This window comes from Solea solea, chromosome 9 (assembly GCF_958295425.1).
Source record: "Solea solea chromosome 9, fSolSol10.1, whole genome shotgun sequence".
Classification (NCBI taxonomy): domain Eukaryota; kingdom Metazoa; phylum Chordata; class Actinopteri; order Pleuronectiformes; family Soleidae; genus Solea; species Solea solea.
In genome coordinates this window covers 15,440,047-15,457,562 of record NC_081142.1, presented here as the reverse complement: position 1 = coordinate 15,457,562, position 17,516 = coordinate 15,440,047, and the positions used below count along the sequence as shown (strand labels likewise).

The 17,516-nt window shown below is 41.2% G+C and overlaps 1 protein-coding gene across 3 annotated transcripts in view; it reads left to right on the top strand.

Moving 5' to 3' along the window:
- Positions 1–17,516, top strand: part of dennd1b (DENN/MADD domain containing 1B) — a 97,554-nt gene that overhangs the window by 56,915 nt on the left and 23,123 nt on the right. For all 3 annotated transcript variants that reach the window (XM_058637825.1, XM_058637824.1, XM_058637826.1), the window contains 4 exons: positions 4,319–4,419; positions 6,437–6,482; positions 7,882–7,983; positions 17,117–17,242. In XM_058637825.1, coding sequence (XP_058493808.1) covers positions 4,319–4,419; positions 6,437–6,482; positions 7,882–7,983; positions 17,117–17,242 — 375 coding nt within the window. The remainder of the gene's footprint in view (positions 1–4,318; positions 4,420–6,436; positions 6,483–7,881; positions 7,984–17,116; positions 17,243–17,516) is intronic.

Here is a 17,516-nt window from a genome sequence, read left to right as displayed (position 1 = left end):
TGCAGGCGAGTGTAGAGGGGAGGGCTAAGACGGCAATAAACAGACGGCAAGGGAGATGTGGTAATGTACAGAAGGAGAGCACAACGAAAGTGAGAATGGGGAAAGGAGAAGAGAGAATTAAATTTGGGGAGTGAGTCGGGACAGTGTGGGGAAAAGTCAAGTGTAGGAGAATGAGTGTTTAAGGTCAAGAACATCTCTGTTGATACCATTCCTCCTGTCAAACTGAATTACGTTACTTACAGCAGCAGCTATTTGTCTCACACTACTATCACAATATGTGCAATAGATTCCTAAATATGCGATGAGTAATCAAGCAAACAAATACACAGACGTGCACATAGTTAGGACTCACTGTCCATGTATATGCAAAAATAGTATGTGTTGAACAGAGGTCCCACCATGTTTTTTTTTATCTTCAGTTTCACTTCAACGTGTCCATTTGCTTAGGTAAAGAGGAATAGTGTGGGTGGAAGTTAGAAGATCTAAGGTCTCAGGTCGGTCTAATTCTCCAAGGAAGCGTCGTTGTTGAAGGGTTGTGTTGCCGTTCAGGCCTGTGGAAGGACAATCCTATCTGAATATGAATATGGAAATCAGTGTGATGGCCTGTGAGTTGTCAGAAGAGCTTTGGTAGCTGCCCACATGGAATTAACACAGTTTTCCTTGTGATCTGTGCAAGTTTGTTTTTTTGTATTTTCCTGCTGAAGGAGCAGATTAGCCGCACTGATAAAACACCGAGCGCTATGTCTATGAATGTTTAAACTGTGGTGTGTTCACAGTGCAAAAGTGACTCGTAACTAAAAGGCTTGCTTTTTTTAAGTGAGCTGTTGATGGACATAATTGTCCCACAGTGCAGTGCACAAAGTAAACGAGGGAGCCGCGCACAGCTGGAAAATATAAACCCAATATGAACTGTAGTGAGCTTTGTGAACACATCCAAAAACAAAAAAAAGTAATCAAATCAATCAAATCTTTGGAGGAAACTTTTATGGTCTCTTTTATGAAATTTAATTGCCACAGACATCACAGAGCTGAAGTTTATTTAACAGCCAACTCATTCAAATGACAATATGCTAAGACATTTATTATGCCGTTTACACTGTTTACACATTATTGTCAAAAGTGGTGTGTGACCTCTCTGCTTCGGTTTATTGCTACCTCTTTAAAAAGTCGTGATGCAAATTGTTTCTATTGGCTTCATTCTTCCCCCGGCCTTCTGTCACCTCCTTCTCTTCATGTCCCTGTCTGTCTCTCTCTCTCTCTTTTCCTGTCTGTCCCTTCTTTCTTCAGTGTCGTTGAATGGATCTGGGTAAGCCAGTGTGAGTATGGACAAGTTCTGTCTTAGCTCAAGCACAGCTAGGGCAGAACCAAAGACCTTGACTGTTTTTTGAAGCAGGCTGTCACTGTATAATCGCTTAGCTTCTCTCAGAGGAAGGGGCAACACACACACACACACACACACACACACTCCCACACCTACACACACACACACATAGTGAGAGAGGCAAGCAGCCCCTCATTACCAGGCAGAGCCCTGGTCCCTGAGGACTGGACCCAGCACCTAATCCTGTATTTGTTCTTGGGGACTGTATCTGTGATTCTCCATTGAATGGAATATTAAGCACCCAGGTCTTTTGTGGAGCGTGTAAGCCATTTGGCTCCACTCATCTATTATTTATCAGCCTGGCAAATATTTTATCAGCCTTAGCCTCTTATGACCCACTCTCATGTGAAGCCCCCCCCCCCTAAATGAAGAAAAAAAGGGGAGTACAATTTCTCTCTTCTTTTTCTTTCCACATTTATCTTCCCTTTACTTTTTTTTTTTTTGCCTCATTCGTTCTCAAACCTGAACAAGGACAAAGTGTTTTGTATAGAGCTGAATTAGAGGAGCAAGTATGTGATTCCTCTGCCTCCAAGTTACCTTATCTCAGGCACACTACAACCTTCATCTCTTTGGAGATAGCAACTAAAGGAAAACAGAAATCCAGATTTGCTTTATAAATCATTATCTAAGTTTCTAGTATCTCCCCTTCCCTCTCAGCCAGCTCCCACAAACCAGCCACCCAGCTTTAGAAGAGGCAGCAAGAGAGACTCCTTTTTTTTCCCCTTTCAACGTGAGAGTAAATCATGTCAATTGGGGGACTCACCTTGAGGTCTGGTGGAGATAATTGGAGTTGGTTAGCGAGGTGTTCTGTGCTATTACCTCCTGGTACCAGTGAATGGCTAGGGCTTGTCTCACACTCCCAGAGGAGGAATACACTTGCCTGTTGGCTCTCCACTAAATGTGTGTGCATGCGTGCATGTGTGTGTGTGCACGTGACCCGTATACATATGTGTGTATGTTTACGTATAGCCGCATGGCTGACCTCTCTTCATCACAATTTAATGGCCTGTTAATGTCATTGCTTTTGGAAGAGGCAGAAGTGTGTGCTGGTTTGGATAGTAGCTCTTCTACCAAGTGCTTCACTTTCACACATTAATATTCATAGCATTGATTTATTTTCAGAATTAACCAAAAAAAAAAAAAAGAGGAAAAAACAAACAGTTTGCCAGGGAATTGATCCTGACAGGAGCGTGGCATTGTTGTGTTTTATTTGAAGACGGCAGGCAGTGTAAATATGCATATGCAGATACACAGAGCACGACACCAATTAAATGTTGATTAAGTCCTAACTATTGTGGGACTGGGTATATGAGAGATTGCACAGAGACGATAAAAAAAAAAAAAAGAAAATCATTGCCTTTTTTTTCTGTCACAGATGAAAAATGAATGCAGTTAAACATGCAGAGAGGGAGGCACATGGACGGCGACAAACACACACTTTTTTGTTGTGCTCGTTTCAGATGTCCAGGCTTGATGTTTGGGGTGGATTGTTTGGGGTGGGGGACCCACTTTCTTTTTCTTTGGCAGCAGTGGTTTTTCAGCAAGCAAACTCGCCCAGTTTTGGCCGGTCAATTGTGACAATGTGTGTGTCAGTGAGCAGGGGGTCTCCTGGTAGTTGTGCCTGTGTGTGTGATAGCGTGTGTCCGCTTCACACATTGACTGTGAAGCTGCAGCAGTATAACAGCGGCTGCTGCTCCGGGGTCCCGGCGGTATTGGCCTCGCCCGCAGTCTCTCTTGGCTAACTCATGTTTCATTCTTTGGCAATTTGCCCTAATGAAGTCCCGCAGGAGCCCCTCAGACCTCTGTTCTCTTTCCATATTTAATCATGTTATTTTAATCTGGGGGATGAGCTAAAGCCTCTTTCTCCTGCCTTGGTGTGTGTGTGTGTAAGTGAGTGTGGTGTGTAGTGTAGTGTCATTACTGTTGCTGGATTTTTATGAGATGGGGATGTCAAGATGGGGGTGCTGGTTTTAAGACAATCACTTTAGTTTTATGTGTAATGTTGACTTGACAGTACAGAAAGCTTCTTTTCAAATGAATGTCATCTTCATGCCATTGTTTCTCATTATTTGTTAAAAAAAATGAAAAAAGAGAGGTTAATTATTCCATATTTTCTCTTTAATTTCTTAGTCGTTGCAGTTGGTATAATTTGTGTTATAAATGCTGTTCTGGCTCCTCTTGTTGCCTTTGTGCAGATTGTAGTGCAATTGTTGCCTTTGATGCTGAATTTTGAAGCAGATAATTGTTTGTTTTTGTGTCTGAAACAGGCAAGAAACGGTACTTTTAATTCTGAATCATTATTTTTATGCAACACCAATGAATGAATATACAAAAAAAACAACATTATTTTTTTTTGTTCTCTGACTGTGTGTGTGTGTGTGTGTGTCTGTCAATCTTTTCCTATACTGCTCTTTTTACCTCCTCATCGATCTTTCCTCTGCTGTATTTCTGTCATGAGTTTGAAGATGGGCTCCTGTCAGCTGGTTGATCTCAAGCTTTTACTTTATTTTCTTCTCCCTCCAACAATAGCTTGCAGGTCGCGTGTTCATCACTATCACAGAAGCACTCTGCACGTCAGTGTACCATGTGCTTGTGAGGGCTTTTGTGAGCAGGTATAAAGGCCAAAAGACGCGTTTGTTGGTGATAATTCAAAGCACATCAACAGCGTCGCACCGTCAGCAAGTTTGATCATATGTTTTTTAAAAACAGAATATTACCAGGATACTGGTTGGATGGAAATGGAGCGTCTGTTCTCAATAGACCTTGGCAGTTAAATAAGTTGTTAAAATGTAATGGAAACAAGAAAATATTTTATTACTGTATATTTTTTCAGAGGGAAGTTAGTCAAACTTTGAGCGTAGAAGGATATTATTGTGATATTTGGAGTTGGTGTGGAAATTTTTGTTGAGTTTATGCTGTTTTTGTTTTGTTCTGTAGTTAACTGCATGTGTCCATGGTGCGGCTGCTCTGCTCTTTCCCATGTTCTGGCAACACATCTTCATCCCTGTACTGCCACCACATCTACTAGACTACTGCTGGTAAGGCTGATCACCACAGATACACACACACACACACACACACACATACACTCTGGTCAGTCACTAAGAGCTGTAAGTAAAACCTTGCTGTAAAGTTGCAGATGCACATGTTCTCACATTCTCTCGCCTGTTCCCCGAGTTGTTCTCTCTTCTCTGGTGCGGGCTCTTGACCTAATGAACAGCCCCACGATCACTGTGCTCCATATTTCATGCCAGTTCTAGCTCTACACTCTCAACATCTCAGACCTCTCAGGGGTTTATTACCATCCATCCAAGGCAAATCCTTCAAAACTGAATGGACTTGAATGGAAAGCAGAAGTAGCGGCTCGTCTGCATATCTACAAGTATCCAGGTCAACTTCAGATCTGTGGGGTTTTTTTTGGAAAGAAAACACAATGGGGGAAGTGAGCTTGTATAAAAGCAGGAGGTGTGGTTTTTTTTTTTGTTCAAACAGGGCTGGTAGCTCTTACAGTTACAGAGCTTTACCATGCGGGACACACACCAGCGAAAAGCTCTTCATCACTGACAGTGAAATGTGATTTCAAGACTCGCCGTTATCTTATTCAATCACAGGGGTGCTTTCCATGCACTGTTTAGACTAAATAACATTACATATGATCTGCGTGTGTGCAGTGCAGTTTCTGAGTATGCTGGTGTGTGTGTGTGTGTGTGTGTGTTACTGTCCATGTGTAAAAGAGTGGACAATGACTTCAGTGCAGAGCTGCAAACTTGCTGCTGTTGCTTTAAGTTAATTATGAGCCGCCTGTAGCTTCTGAATCATTCTGGCTGACTCCCACTGACCCAAAGTTATTTGATTACAGCTGCCTCTGTAACCCTCATCATAACAAAAAAAAATTAATTCTTGTTTTGTAGATTTTATTCATGAAGAGATTTTTTATTGGTGTTTAAGTCTCCAAACTTTTAATATTAAAGCAAATATGGCTTCCTATAAGTTTTGGGTTAAACTGGAACTGGATCTTTTTTTTTCTTTTTTTTCTTTTAACGACTGAACTTTCCTCATGGTATGCGGTGTGTGACGCTCACATGGGACCGATTGTGTAATGTAAAGATAGAATGAGGGTGTGCATATTCTGTTTGACATCTAAGTGACTGTCTATGTAATATATAATCATCTCTTTGCTTCTCCAGAAGCCTTCGCTGTTTGTTTTTCATGTGGCACAATTTTAAAAAGCTTTAAACCTTATTTTTGCGAAATTGTAATAATCGATTTAAGTCTGTTGTTACACAATAACCAAGTTTATATTTATTTAGCATAAAAAAAAAATAACAGTTTTGCCATTTCTACCCTCTGGCTTCTCACACACTTTATTTTTCTCATTATATATTCCTGTCACTTATATAAGGAATATTTTTTACATTATAAATAATAAAAATGTAGTAGCAGTTGATAACATTAACAATTTTTCTGTAATTTAAGATTTCTTAAGGTAATTTAATGCTCATCGATAAGTGATTTGTGCCACATTTCAACACTTGAATCCAAAGTTGGATCAAAATCACCCACAAAATGTTGCTCTTCATGCATTTGTTGTATGTAACACAATAATAACCAGTTCTGTAAAACCAGATGAGGTAGTTAGTTTGTACCCTCCATGTAAAAAGACTTGGCTTCAGCAACATATGGACAATAATCAGTGTTGTGATAACATGTGCAGCCAAAATAAAAATATTCAAATTATTTTCAATGCACCCCCGTCACTCCACTTAACAATGTTACCTGCAATGATAAAAATACATTTCACTTTGAATTCAAAAATAAAACAATTATATTGAAAACTTAAAATGTTGTAGTTTGGTTAATGAATAAAATAGAGTTTCACAGATTGCAGTTTAAGATTATGCTTGAACTTCTTCAACTTGGATGCTTGAAATGTTCTTTTTCAGCTGAGTGGGTGACATGTGGTGTGTTTGTGTGGCTTCATGTGTGTTGTTAACCAAATGTAATCATCTGATGTTGATACTGCTCACAGCTTTGCTTTCCTTTCTCCATCCACAGTGCCCCCATGCCATACTTTGTGGGAGTTCACCTTAGTCTACTGGAGGTACGTTATCCTGCACACATATATATATGTGTGTGTGTATGTATATAAATGTGCATAATTATATCGTAAGTGCATAATTATGCAAACTCTGTATTTCAGTAGTAAAATGTTGATGATAGCTAATTTGATGTAGATATACATTGTGTATAATTTTTTTCAGTGGATTTAATAAAAAAAAAAAAAAAAAACACTTAGGCAAGATTATGTAAATTTATATTGAAGTGCTGCACCTTCTATGTGCTTCTAATTATCGGGAAAGTCAAAATAATTAATTGCTTAAATGCCATTATGGCAGTTTTTTTGACCCTTCAATACATGGACAAAATATTATTTCCTGTCCATCTTTCCTGGCTTTTTTTAATCAGTGGCACAGAGAAGAGAGAATGAGATGAAGCCATTTTTTTTTTACTCCATTGTTAAACCCTGTGTGTTGGCTGGGGGGGTCACCAACACTGCTGTTGTGTGTGAATGAATGTTGGAAGCGCATGCACATTCGGTGCCTGTGCATAAGTGTGTGTGTGTGTGTGTGTGTGCAAATGCATATGTTATAATGCATGTATACATATATATATATATGTGTGTGTGTGTGTGTGCGTGCGTGAGATATTTGTCTGACAGTTGCAGCAGTGGCAGTATTTATCACACTCTGCATCCGTGACAGACCCCCTTTTCCACCACTACATAATTAGTCCAGATCAGCATGTGAGCCTCGACTGCACAGGCTGTCACAAAAGTGACAAACTAGAAATTCACACACTATGCTGTCTCCCCCCCCCACCACCACCACCACCACCGCCACAACCACCACCACCGCCCCACACCTGCCTGCATCCTGTACCACACTGAAATAATTGTTGAATTTGTCGCCATCAGGATGCGCGCAGCACAGCATCACGGTGCTGCTGTTGATGCATGAGCTTTTGCTGCAGTGGAAAGTGTTTGCACAGTCCAAGCGTTTCTCCTTCACTAGTGATCTTAATTTTGTGCGTCTGTGTGTGTGTGTGTGTGTGTGTGTGTGTGTGTTACACTCGAGATGCTCTGATAATCTTTTGCCTTCATATCATTTCTCATTGTTAATCGCAGGGGAGTGTGACAAAAGTGTCAGAACGCACTGGATTCATGTGTCATACTTGATTTTAAATTCATTAAAAAAATTTTAAATAACCTCAATTTAAATTATAAATTAAAAAAAAAAATTGTGTAACCCCATTTTGATTAAAAGTAAGCAGAAAATGTGAAAAACAAAACACATGTTGAATATAAAACGAACTACTAATACTTGCTGCATTAAAATAAAATTTACAGCTGCAGGTTTTCTTTTTAAAGGCTGTGGTTTTGAATTGTTGTGACTGTGCTATCACACTGATCACACTGATCACACTGCACATTTCCTCTGTAGAGAGTACGCAGTCGATCACTGGAGGATGTGGTCATTCTCAACGTAGACACCAACACCCTGGAGAGTCCCTTTGATGACTTTCACAACCTGCCCAGTGACGTGGTAAGAGACACACACACACACACACACACACGCACAGTCGCATTTACTTGTACTTTGGTCTTTGTGTGAACACGTATTCACATAATGCATTCAAAGGCCCCTAACCCTCAGAGCTTTGAATCCCTCTCTATACACATGTATGTACATGCACATGCCATTTTCCATTGCTTCTCAACAGTTTATTGTCTAATTATAAATGACATACAGAAATTCATTTCTCCTCTAAGAGTCGCACATGCATAGACACACATTTTCTTGTCCCCCAGTGTACTCTTATACTCGCATGCGCACACACACACACACACACCCACAGACAAACACATACACATTCAGAAACTTGTCAAAGTACAGCTCTGTCCCCTCCCCACATCATTAATGACTGCAGTACTGGCTCCTCATATTGTGGCTGTCTAAAGTAAACTCCCGTCGCGTCGTATGACGCTTGAAGGCGAACAGCATTCCCCGACCATCAGAGGCTTGTGGGAAAATGTGCAACTCCTTTCCCTTCATCTCCATCCATTCTAATCATTATTTCACAAAGTCTTGCATTTCTTGCCTGCCCACTGGCACGTTTCTGAGGACGAGAGATAGGAGGAGGGAAGAAGGCAGAGGAAAGAAAAGAAAAGGCAGAGATGGGTGATTTTCTAGGGGGAGAGAGTGGGAAGAAGGGGGCCAATTACCAGTGTGGGCAGTGAAGCCACCTGCCAGCGCGTCGTCTCTTTAATTAATGGAGCACTGACGCCGGTCAGTGCTACAGGAGGCATCACCGTGGCGTCAGGGTCACTCGCACATTTACACACATTCATACGTGCACTTAAACAAGCGCACACACACACAGTGAGAACAACACACTTTCTTGTCTTCCCTGCCTTTGTCAAAGCAGGAATCTGTTTGTTTAGCTGTTGTTCCTGCGTGTGTGTATTACAGCATCTCTGTGAGGCACTGAGGCCCCACTGAGGCTGTGGACGCACTATTACCCACGCTACTAACGGCATATACTCAGGTTCCACCGCCTACTGGACTCCTGCCCTAACAGCAGTATATAATTCAATCCATTGCCCAGCAGACTCCAGACCTTCTCACACTCCCACACTTCTCCAGTTCTCCTGATTTAGCACCGCTCAGCCTACTGCAGCCGCTAGTGCGTATGAATGCCTCCTTACTACCTGCAAAATTATGATCTTTCCTACATTTTATACCATCTCCTGCCTACTACTTTTAGATTGTTTGCCTGCCTACATTATCACCTGCCTGGCTGCTTGAGTTTCATGACACCTGTCTCCGTTCTCGTCTCCCTCTCTCTCTCTCTCTTTCTCTCTCTCTCTTTCTCTCTCTCTCTCTCTCTCTCTCTCTCTCTCTCTCTCTCTCTCTTTCTCTCTCTCCGTCTACTACGTACCGCCAGCCTGGACGTTTCTTCCACCCGCTGTTTGCTGCCTTGCCTGTGTGCTTGTCTGGCTACAGTACCTTCGTCTCACTTCCTGCCTGCTTGCTTTTCTGTACCCGGGGACTCAAGTCCTAAATTAAACTGCAAACTGAGTTTGTCATAAAAAGGAGTCAGGGCTTTTGAAAAGCGACAGAAGCAGATAGAAAAAAGCCTTTGTCTTTGCCGTGTGATAAATTAAGTGGCAGGCTCAGAGCCTTTTTTCTTTTTTTTTTTTTTTCTTTGATCCCCGACTCACCATTTTTCCTGACTAATGACAGAACATAGCCCGCATATCATGTCAAATTATACAACCTAAAACAGGAGCTTTGCTGGCATTAATGTATTTATCATAACAAATTGTTATTGTTGTTGTTTCTATTCCCTTTCACTTTTTCTGCCCGTCTCCTCTTATCTTTTCACCAGGGCGAGTAGATTAATAAGGAAGTGTGCAGGTACTAATTGAGTGGAATTCCAGGTCCCTTGTTAGTTTGCTTGTTAGTGATAGGGACATGCCACATGGCATTTGATGTTTTTTGTTTACACACGCACAGCAGTGTTTGAGGCATTGTGCGGTTTGTCAGAACGAGGCCTTGCAATTTTGATTAATGCTGAGCAATTCTCTGCCTGAGCTCGACAGCAATATGCTGCTTGAGAGCCATACAAAAGCCCTTTTCATTCCCCTCTAATTCGCACTGTAACACTGGCTACTTCACAGGTTTTATTCTGTGTGAAACTGAAGCCCTAAGATTTAAATAGTAATGATTATTCTCTCTTTAAAAAGTCCAGCATCCCTTTGTTTGAATATATGAAGCTTGTAACGGATTAAAAGGTAAAGGCCACAGGCTTTTCTTTTTGTATTTCAAGTCTAACTTAGAGGAAAGACAAAGCACTCTGCTGGTGATTTAAGCAAACCTTACGAAATCCGTCTAATTATGGCGATGCAGACTGTGAGCACATGTGGACTCCATTACAGTGCGCGGCTGACCAGTGGCCAGGCTTTTAGCAGGTTCAGAGTTCACAGTTGTCCTGAATTAGCCGCCCTCTTTCAGACAGGACCCCTACACCGGCTCGGCTTGTGCCCGCCCCTTAATGGTCTTCTCCCACATTTTCACACATAATATTCGAGATTTATTGACTATTACAAATGCTACCATGCCTGTAGTGGTTCCGTTTAGCAGGAAAAGAGGAAGGATGTGAGAAAGGGTGTAATTGGTAATGGATCAAAAAAGGATGCATCAGTCCTGTGAGAATAACACTGTTTATTGTTTTTTCATTTACATTTTTTTATGTTGTGTGAGTCACATCAATCAGCGGTCCAGCATTTGCTTTTGGTTTAGATTTTTTTGTTCTATCAATTTCATCTTTAGTTTTCTTATTTATTTTCCCCCTATTATCTTTTTAGCCACAACATGCACAATGTCTAAACATTTTCTTTTTTTGACAAGTATAGTTTCGTATTTTTTCACATTTTATTTAATGGAGATCAAGGAAGTTTATTTTGTTCTTTTATTTGTGTTTATGAACATTGTGATATTATTAGAGATATATTGAGAACATGTTCAATAGCTTTTTTCCCCCCATTAATAAATCATATTAATCTCATAGAGACTGTGCTTGTGTCAGTAAAATCAATGTGTTGACAAGCATGCTGAAATGAAATAGTCAATAAAAACCAGCTGTAGTTTTTCCCTGGAAGATCAAGGTATTTTTGTCTTCCTTTTTTTTGAGATGCAGTTCCTCTTCCGCATTGATATTGTGCTGATAAAGTTATAATTGGCTTTTCGTTGGTGGAGCTGTTTACTCCACTAGTCATTAAAAGTAACCAAGAATAGCAAATTAGGAGTCTTAATTCTGAAAACAAACAGTGTGTGACTGAATCAGATTTGTATTTGATCCCAGCAATTGATCTCAAACCATTGACGGAAGAGCGGAGGAATTTTTTTTCATGTATTATTCTTTCTGTGCCACATATTCAAGTTGAGGTGCTACAATGCAGCTTACATCTTTATTTTCAGATGCTCTTTTCACATCACAGCCTAATTCCTTCTATTCTCCTCCTCTCTGCCTCTCGCTACTTTGCTGACACCATGTACCCATACATTCCAAGCCTTCATACATTTGATCATTTGTATTCCCAATCAAGGGGGAAATTTACAGCATACACTCCTACTTCCTGTATTTCAAGCTTGCATTTGGAGGTTTACAAATGAATGAGGGGGTTGAGGTTGTGTCTGCGAGACTCTCCTGAGATCACCTGGCACACTTAATCAAACATCGCGGCTTTAATTTGGCGTTCACTTTCCGACGCTCCCGGAAAACAACATCTACATCACCATCTACAACGGAGTGCAGCCGTCAGCAGCAACACACACACACACACACACGCACACACGCACAGCGACTCTTTATCAGGCATGTTCATCAATGACACTCAGATGTAGTTCAGGAGTAAACTTTTGCTACTCACAGATTTTTGGTTTGTCCACCAGATTCCCCCCATTTTTTTTTTAGTTTGCACACACAGCCAAGTGGGTTTCATTTCACTGGCGTCTTCCTAGAGTAGCAGAGCCATCCACAGTAAAGCCCCTCACACGCTGCACTAAACTACATGGTAGCTCGCTGCTGGGAATGCTGTTGCTCCACCTCGGTTACATACTGTTCTTTACCACAAACAGTCTCGCTGCGACAACATATAACAACATGCTTCCGAGCAAAGAGTCTGACTTTGTTGCTGTGTCGAGTCTGAACTTAACCAACTGCAAATGTGTAGACCTGCTCATTTGAATCACCGTTTGACAGGTCACAGTTGTTTGAAAAATGGTGCTGAACTGCTCATATACCGACTCCGCGGTGTTAGAAGCCGTTCATTTTTGCATGTGGATTTAAAAAGCTGCACTTCATTTTCACGTCGTCGTTTCTGCCGGCAGTTCAGTCTGGATTAGAAGTCAAAAAGGGAGAGCGGCATCACCCACTGCGTTAGTTATTGAAGTGAGAGATGACATTTAGCTGTAGTTAATTATGTATGCAAAACTCAGCCACTATAAGAGGTCAGCTTGACAAAGTAACCTCACACCGGGGAGAATCTCACGGCAGTGGGGTAGCCCTATTAAAATACACACACATAGACTCTCTCTCCCCTTTGCTTTCTCACTCATCTTTTTTTTTTTTCTTTTCGCCTGACTAATGCACTGTATGTGCTTAACAGCAGATCAGCGTACTGTATGTTTAAGAATTATATTATGTCGCATTATGTGCTTTCACAGTATTATCGCTCTGTGTTTATCCTGGTCCTTCCCTCCATTTTTACACAGTTATTTTGTCCCACCACTTAAATAAATAAATATTCCCTGAAGTTATTTTTATTTTTTTTGTACTCTCCTACCTCGGGCTTTTAGTTGGTAATATTGTGTGGTTAATATTTGAAGATTTGTTGTAAACTCCACACCATTGACTTTTAGTAATATTCCCTTAGTTGTGCAATTATATTGTAAGAGGGAAAAATTAATTATTTCTTTCTTTCTTTTTTTTTTTAAATTGAATGAATTAATTTTTTTATTCTAAATTACATGCTCCTTGCTTATATATATATAAATATGTGCAAGTGTGAGAATATATGCTGGTTTTCTGTGTGTCTTTGTTCCAATTTGTGTGTGCGTTCGTGTGTACGCTTTCGTGTGTGTGTGTGTGTGTGTGTGTGTGTGTGTGTACAGTTCAGACTGCAGCACATCAAAAGAAAGTGGGAGATTTTCATAACTGTTTTTTTTCTTTGTAGTTCTTTAATTGCGTCCCTATGGCTTTCTTTCCCTGGACAGATTCTTAAACAAAACATTCTTTTTTGTGAGAAGAAAACCCAACTTTTTATTTATTTATCTATTTTACAACAGACAAGTGTCAGGGTCATTATTTGGAAGGCTTTTTTTTTAGTGAATATTTTTGTAGAGAATTCTAAATATATACTTGTGTATAACTTTCCTTTCACTTACAGAATTTTTTCAATTAATTGATAGTAAATAAATATATTATTGTCAGCCCAGCTCCTTTTTTTCCCCCCCTGTTTCTTATTGTTTTTGTATGATTTGACCCAAAGTTAATTGTCAGTAGTGACCAAGCCTAGTATCATTGTTTTGTTCATGCACCACATGATGTATTATTATATCGTCAGTTTGAGTTTTATAGTTGTGTAGAAGCCATTGTCAGCTATACTGGCTCTTACAAAGACAAAGAGACTTGTTTGTGGTTTGTCAGCCGTACCTTTTTTTTCATACTTACTATACAATCAATCATTTTCCAAAAAAGCAATAAACAAATCACAAAAGTATAGCAGTTGATATTTTGATGGTGTCTTATGTGGTAATGTCCCATATTGTCTTCAACCTATAAAAGTATATCAAATCCCAATGCAATATACGATATAACAGTTCAGCCCGACTATAACACTTTATATGGCATAAATTGTACTATATACCTGCCCATTCTGCACATGAGAATGGCATGATGTGTGAGAGTGATGGTACCAACACATGAAAGCAGCATGTGTGCATGCGCATGCACAGACCCAGACACATTCACACAGATGCCTGGTGTCACCTACAGTGGTGTCATCCCTTACAGTCAGGCAGGGATCATCATCGCACCTGCTAATTACCATCTCCAGCTGGAGAGTTAAATGGAGATCTGTTCTATGTCTGACCTTTGAACCCGTGCTCTTTATGTGACGCACTTCAAACCCTGTTTTGGGCTGACTGTGCTGGGCCTTAATGAGGCCCCATGTCTGCCCTCTGTGGGCTGTGCGCTTTGGATGCCCCGCTTTCATCGTCGACCATCTTCCCTTGATGTAAATTGAAAAGATCACAGCTATGGGGAGAAGACCTGTACTGGAAAGGCCTCTCTGCATAGATTATGAATATCATAACTCAACAGTTTTTTTTTTTTCTCTCCATCTCCCACTACCACGCACTCCTCTCTCTCTGTCTCTCTCCTCCTGCCACCCCTTCCCTGTACAATGCTATAGTTCTAATTGGACCCAGTGGGGGACTTTCTGCCTTTGATCTCATCACCGCCACTGTGACTTTACACTAAAAAATGTCACTGCCAAATAGGGTTATCACCTGTAGAGCTTGGCCTTCCTCTGATGCCTGCACACATCTCGTTAGCTTCACTCAAACTGTAGAAGTTAATTAGTTTGACGGAGCTATTACCGCAGAGGCGTACCTGATGATTGTGGTGTAGGCGCCCTATTCAAACGCCGGCAAGGCACACGTTTATAGTTTGAGTCAGAAATGTGAAAGAGGAGTGCGTGTGCTCTGCTCTTCCATTAGCACAATGCTATCCTGCTATTCTGTCTGGCAACGCTGCTTTATATTTTGCTGTACGTGACAAATGAACTAATCACCGACTGTCTATTGTCTGGAGAAGTACATTTTTCGCCGTGTTTAATTTCACCCGTGAATCCAACTTCAGACTTATCACTTTATCACCCAGGAACCAGGAAACAAAACACGAGTCATTGTGTACCCACCTCATTAAAAAGCGTCTGCCACTGCAGTGCTCTCGCCCGTTCAAAGCCGCTGTACAGAACTGTGTGCGCAGAGTAAACTCCACTATCCCGTCTTGTGTGACAGTCTTTGGGGTATGCCTCCTCCTCTCAGACTGACACTGTGTTCGCTTTGATTCCCCCCCCTCCCCGAAAAAGACAAGTTAATGATTTGCAAGGATTGAAAAAAAAAAAAAATGTGAAAATGCACATAAACATGAAATATTAATTCCAGAAAGGGCCTTACATCAACATAAAAGCATTTAGCACAATGACTGAATATGGAGATGACACTTGTTAATTTAACCGTGATAAACTTTCTATTTGATGCCTGGGAGCATTTGCAATGGCACCACGGGGACGTTGTGGAGAGTGAGAAAGCCCAGGGGAGAGGAATAGATGCTGTTCATTTTGTCTTTGTCCCAGTTAAAGACTGCCACTCTCTCAGTCACTCCTCCTCTCCCCTCTGTTTATTTCTGCCTGTCCTTTATATGAGCTGTGCTAATGCTTCTCCTCCCTGAAGTTTACCAGACAGGCCAATTGCAGTCACTGACTGTGATATCCTTCCAACGTTGCGTCTCTGTTTGAAAGAGACGTAACCAGCATTTTATCACACTGAAGAGTAACTGCAGACCATTAATGACGTACTTAAAATCTCCCCACAAATATCCCAAGACCAAAGACAGCATTGAAAATAAATAACTACATTTTCTGTGTTGCTTTTCGGAGTGAACAAGTCAGTCAGGAATAACAGGAATTAATGTATGACACATACACTAATTATAGAACCACCAGCACACACACACACACACATCAGTACAGTTGCATGGTATTAGGAGGCAAATGAATGGGCTGGTGAAATATGCAGTGTAGAGTTAAATCACATATACAGACCTTTCATCAAAAATGTTAATTTATTTTGTTCCTGGTTGTTTTCATATGAACTCCGTCTGCTCTGGTTGTGGCAGAATAAAGTAGGAAGGCAGAACATCCTCATCTGTAAGAGATTTGGTTAATTTGCACTGTTGTTGTGCACATGAACAAGTCACCAAATCCTTACAAGACACAGAAACACTGTGGGCACCATTCTTTTCAGTTCTATGGAGATGAAGGCTTGATTTTATTTCTTCTTTTGTATTTTGGATCGCAATTTTAGCCTTTAGTTTTATCTGTGTTAAGAGTACACAACAAAACAATGTACAGTTAGGAGGAGGAATTACAATGAATGTGTTTTTCTGTAATTGACTTTGAAAGCTGTACAAACCCACAGGTGTTCTTTCTTTTCTTTTTTTTCCCTTTTCTTTTTTTAAAATCATGATTCAAACCCATGCAACTGCTAACAGCCCACACCAAACTACATTACAATAATATAGACCTCCTATGCAACCCAATCATGCTTTTGTGTGAAGCTGGCACAGCCCACACAGAGAGTGGCAGTCCCTCGCTATCTCTGCCTCCTCCTCACTCTGCCACAACACAGTCACACTACTGCTGAGCAGGTGAGGAGAGCCTCTTGACAACTTCCTTCCCAGACTCCCTAGGGCCCGGTGGACAGGGTGAATCTTTTGTCATCCTGAAACAAGCTCGGGCCTGCTGCTTCTCCACTCTCGCCTGGAGTCCTGGAGACAGAGCCAGGAGAGAGGAAAATAATTAAAGACATTTTATGTCAAGAGTCCCTTTCTAGAGGGAGTCCAAGAGAACCAACAGGGGAGGGGAAAACAAGAGCCCTGGAAAGAAAGAGGAGGGGAGTAAGGAATGGAGGCAGAAGCGAAAATGCAAGAGGGTGATGGGTGGCAAAGCGGGGGTGGCAGCTTGGAGAGAGAGGGTGAACGAGTGAGGATGTGAGTTTCCATTTCCTCTCCGCCGTCCCCTCCTTCTTGCCACCCCCCGTCCTCTGCTCAATTAGCAAAGCAGCAGGTGCTCCCAGCAGCACAACAGATAAGCTCAGAGGAAAGGCTGGAGCTTTTCCTTTTCTTTTCTTTCCTTTTTTAAGATGACCTGCAAATGTGATACTTCACACCCAGAATGGGCTAGCTGTTTTCTCCACCAATTTCAGAGGTGATAATTTAACTTTTACCTCTCTACACACCCCCCCACCCCCCACCCCCATACCCCCCAACCCCAATCCCTCTGTCTCTCTTTTCCTCTCCCACATTCTCTCTTTATGTTTTCACCAGATGTCCTCACTGAAGAGCAAGCTGAAAAAGCAGTCGACAGCGACAGGAAGTGGTGTGGCACGGGCCTTCCTGAGAGCGCAGGCCGCTCTGTTTGGATCCTACCGCGACGCCCTGCGATATAAACCTGTAAGGATCCAGTGTTATTAATTACTACAGTAATCTTAAGTGCTCAGAGCTGTACACCAACATTTACCATCACTCTAATGATATACTGCAACAACAGTTATGGTCTCTCCAATCTGCATTTTGTGTCTACACTGCAGTGCACTTTTATCAGTCATTGATATTCGCTCCTCAGTGTATGTATCATATATTTGTGATCAACTAATTCCCTTATCAGCTGCATCTGGTGGGACTGGGGCAGTTTTGACTCGAGGTAAAAGACGTATTTTCAGTCAGA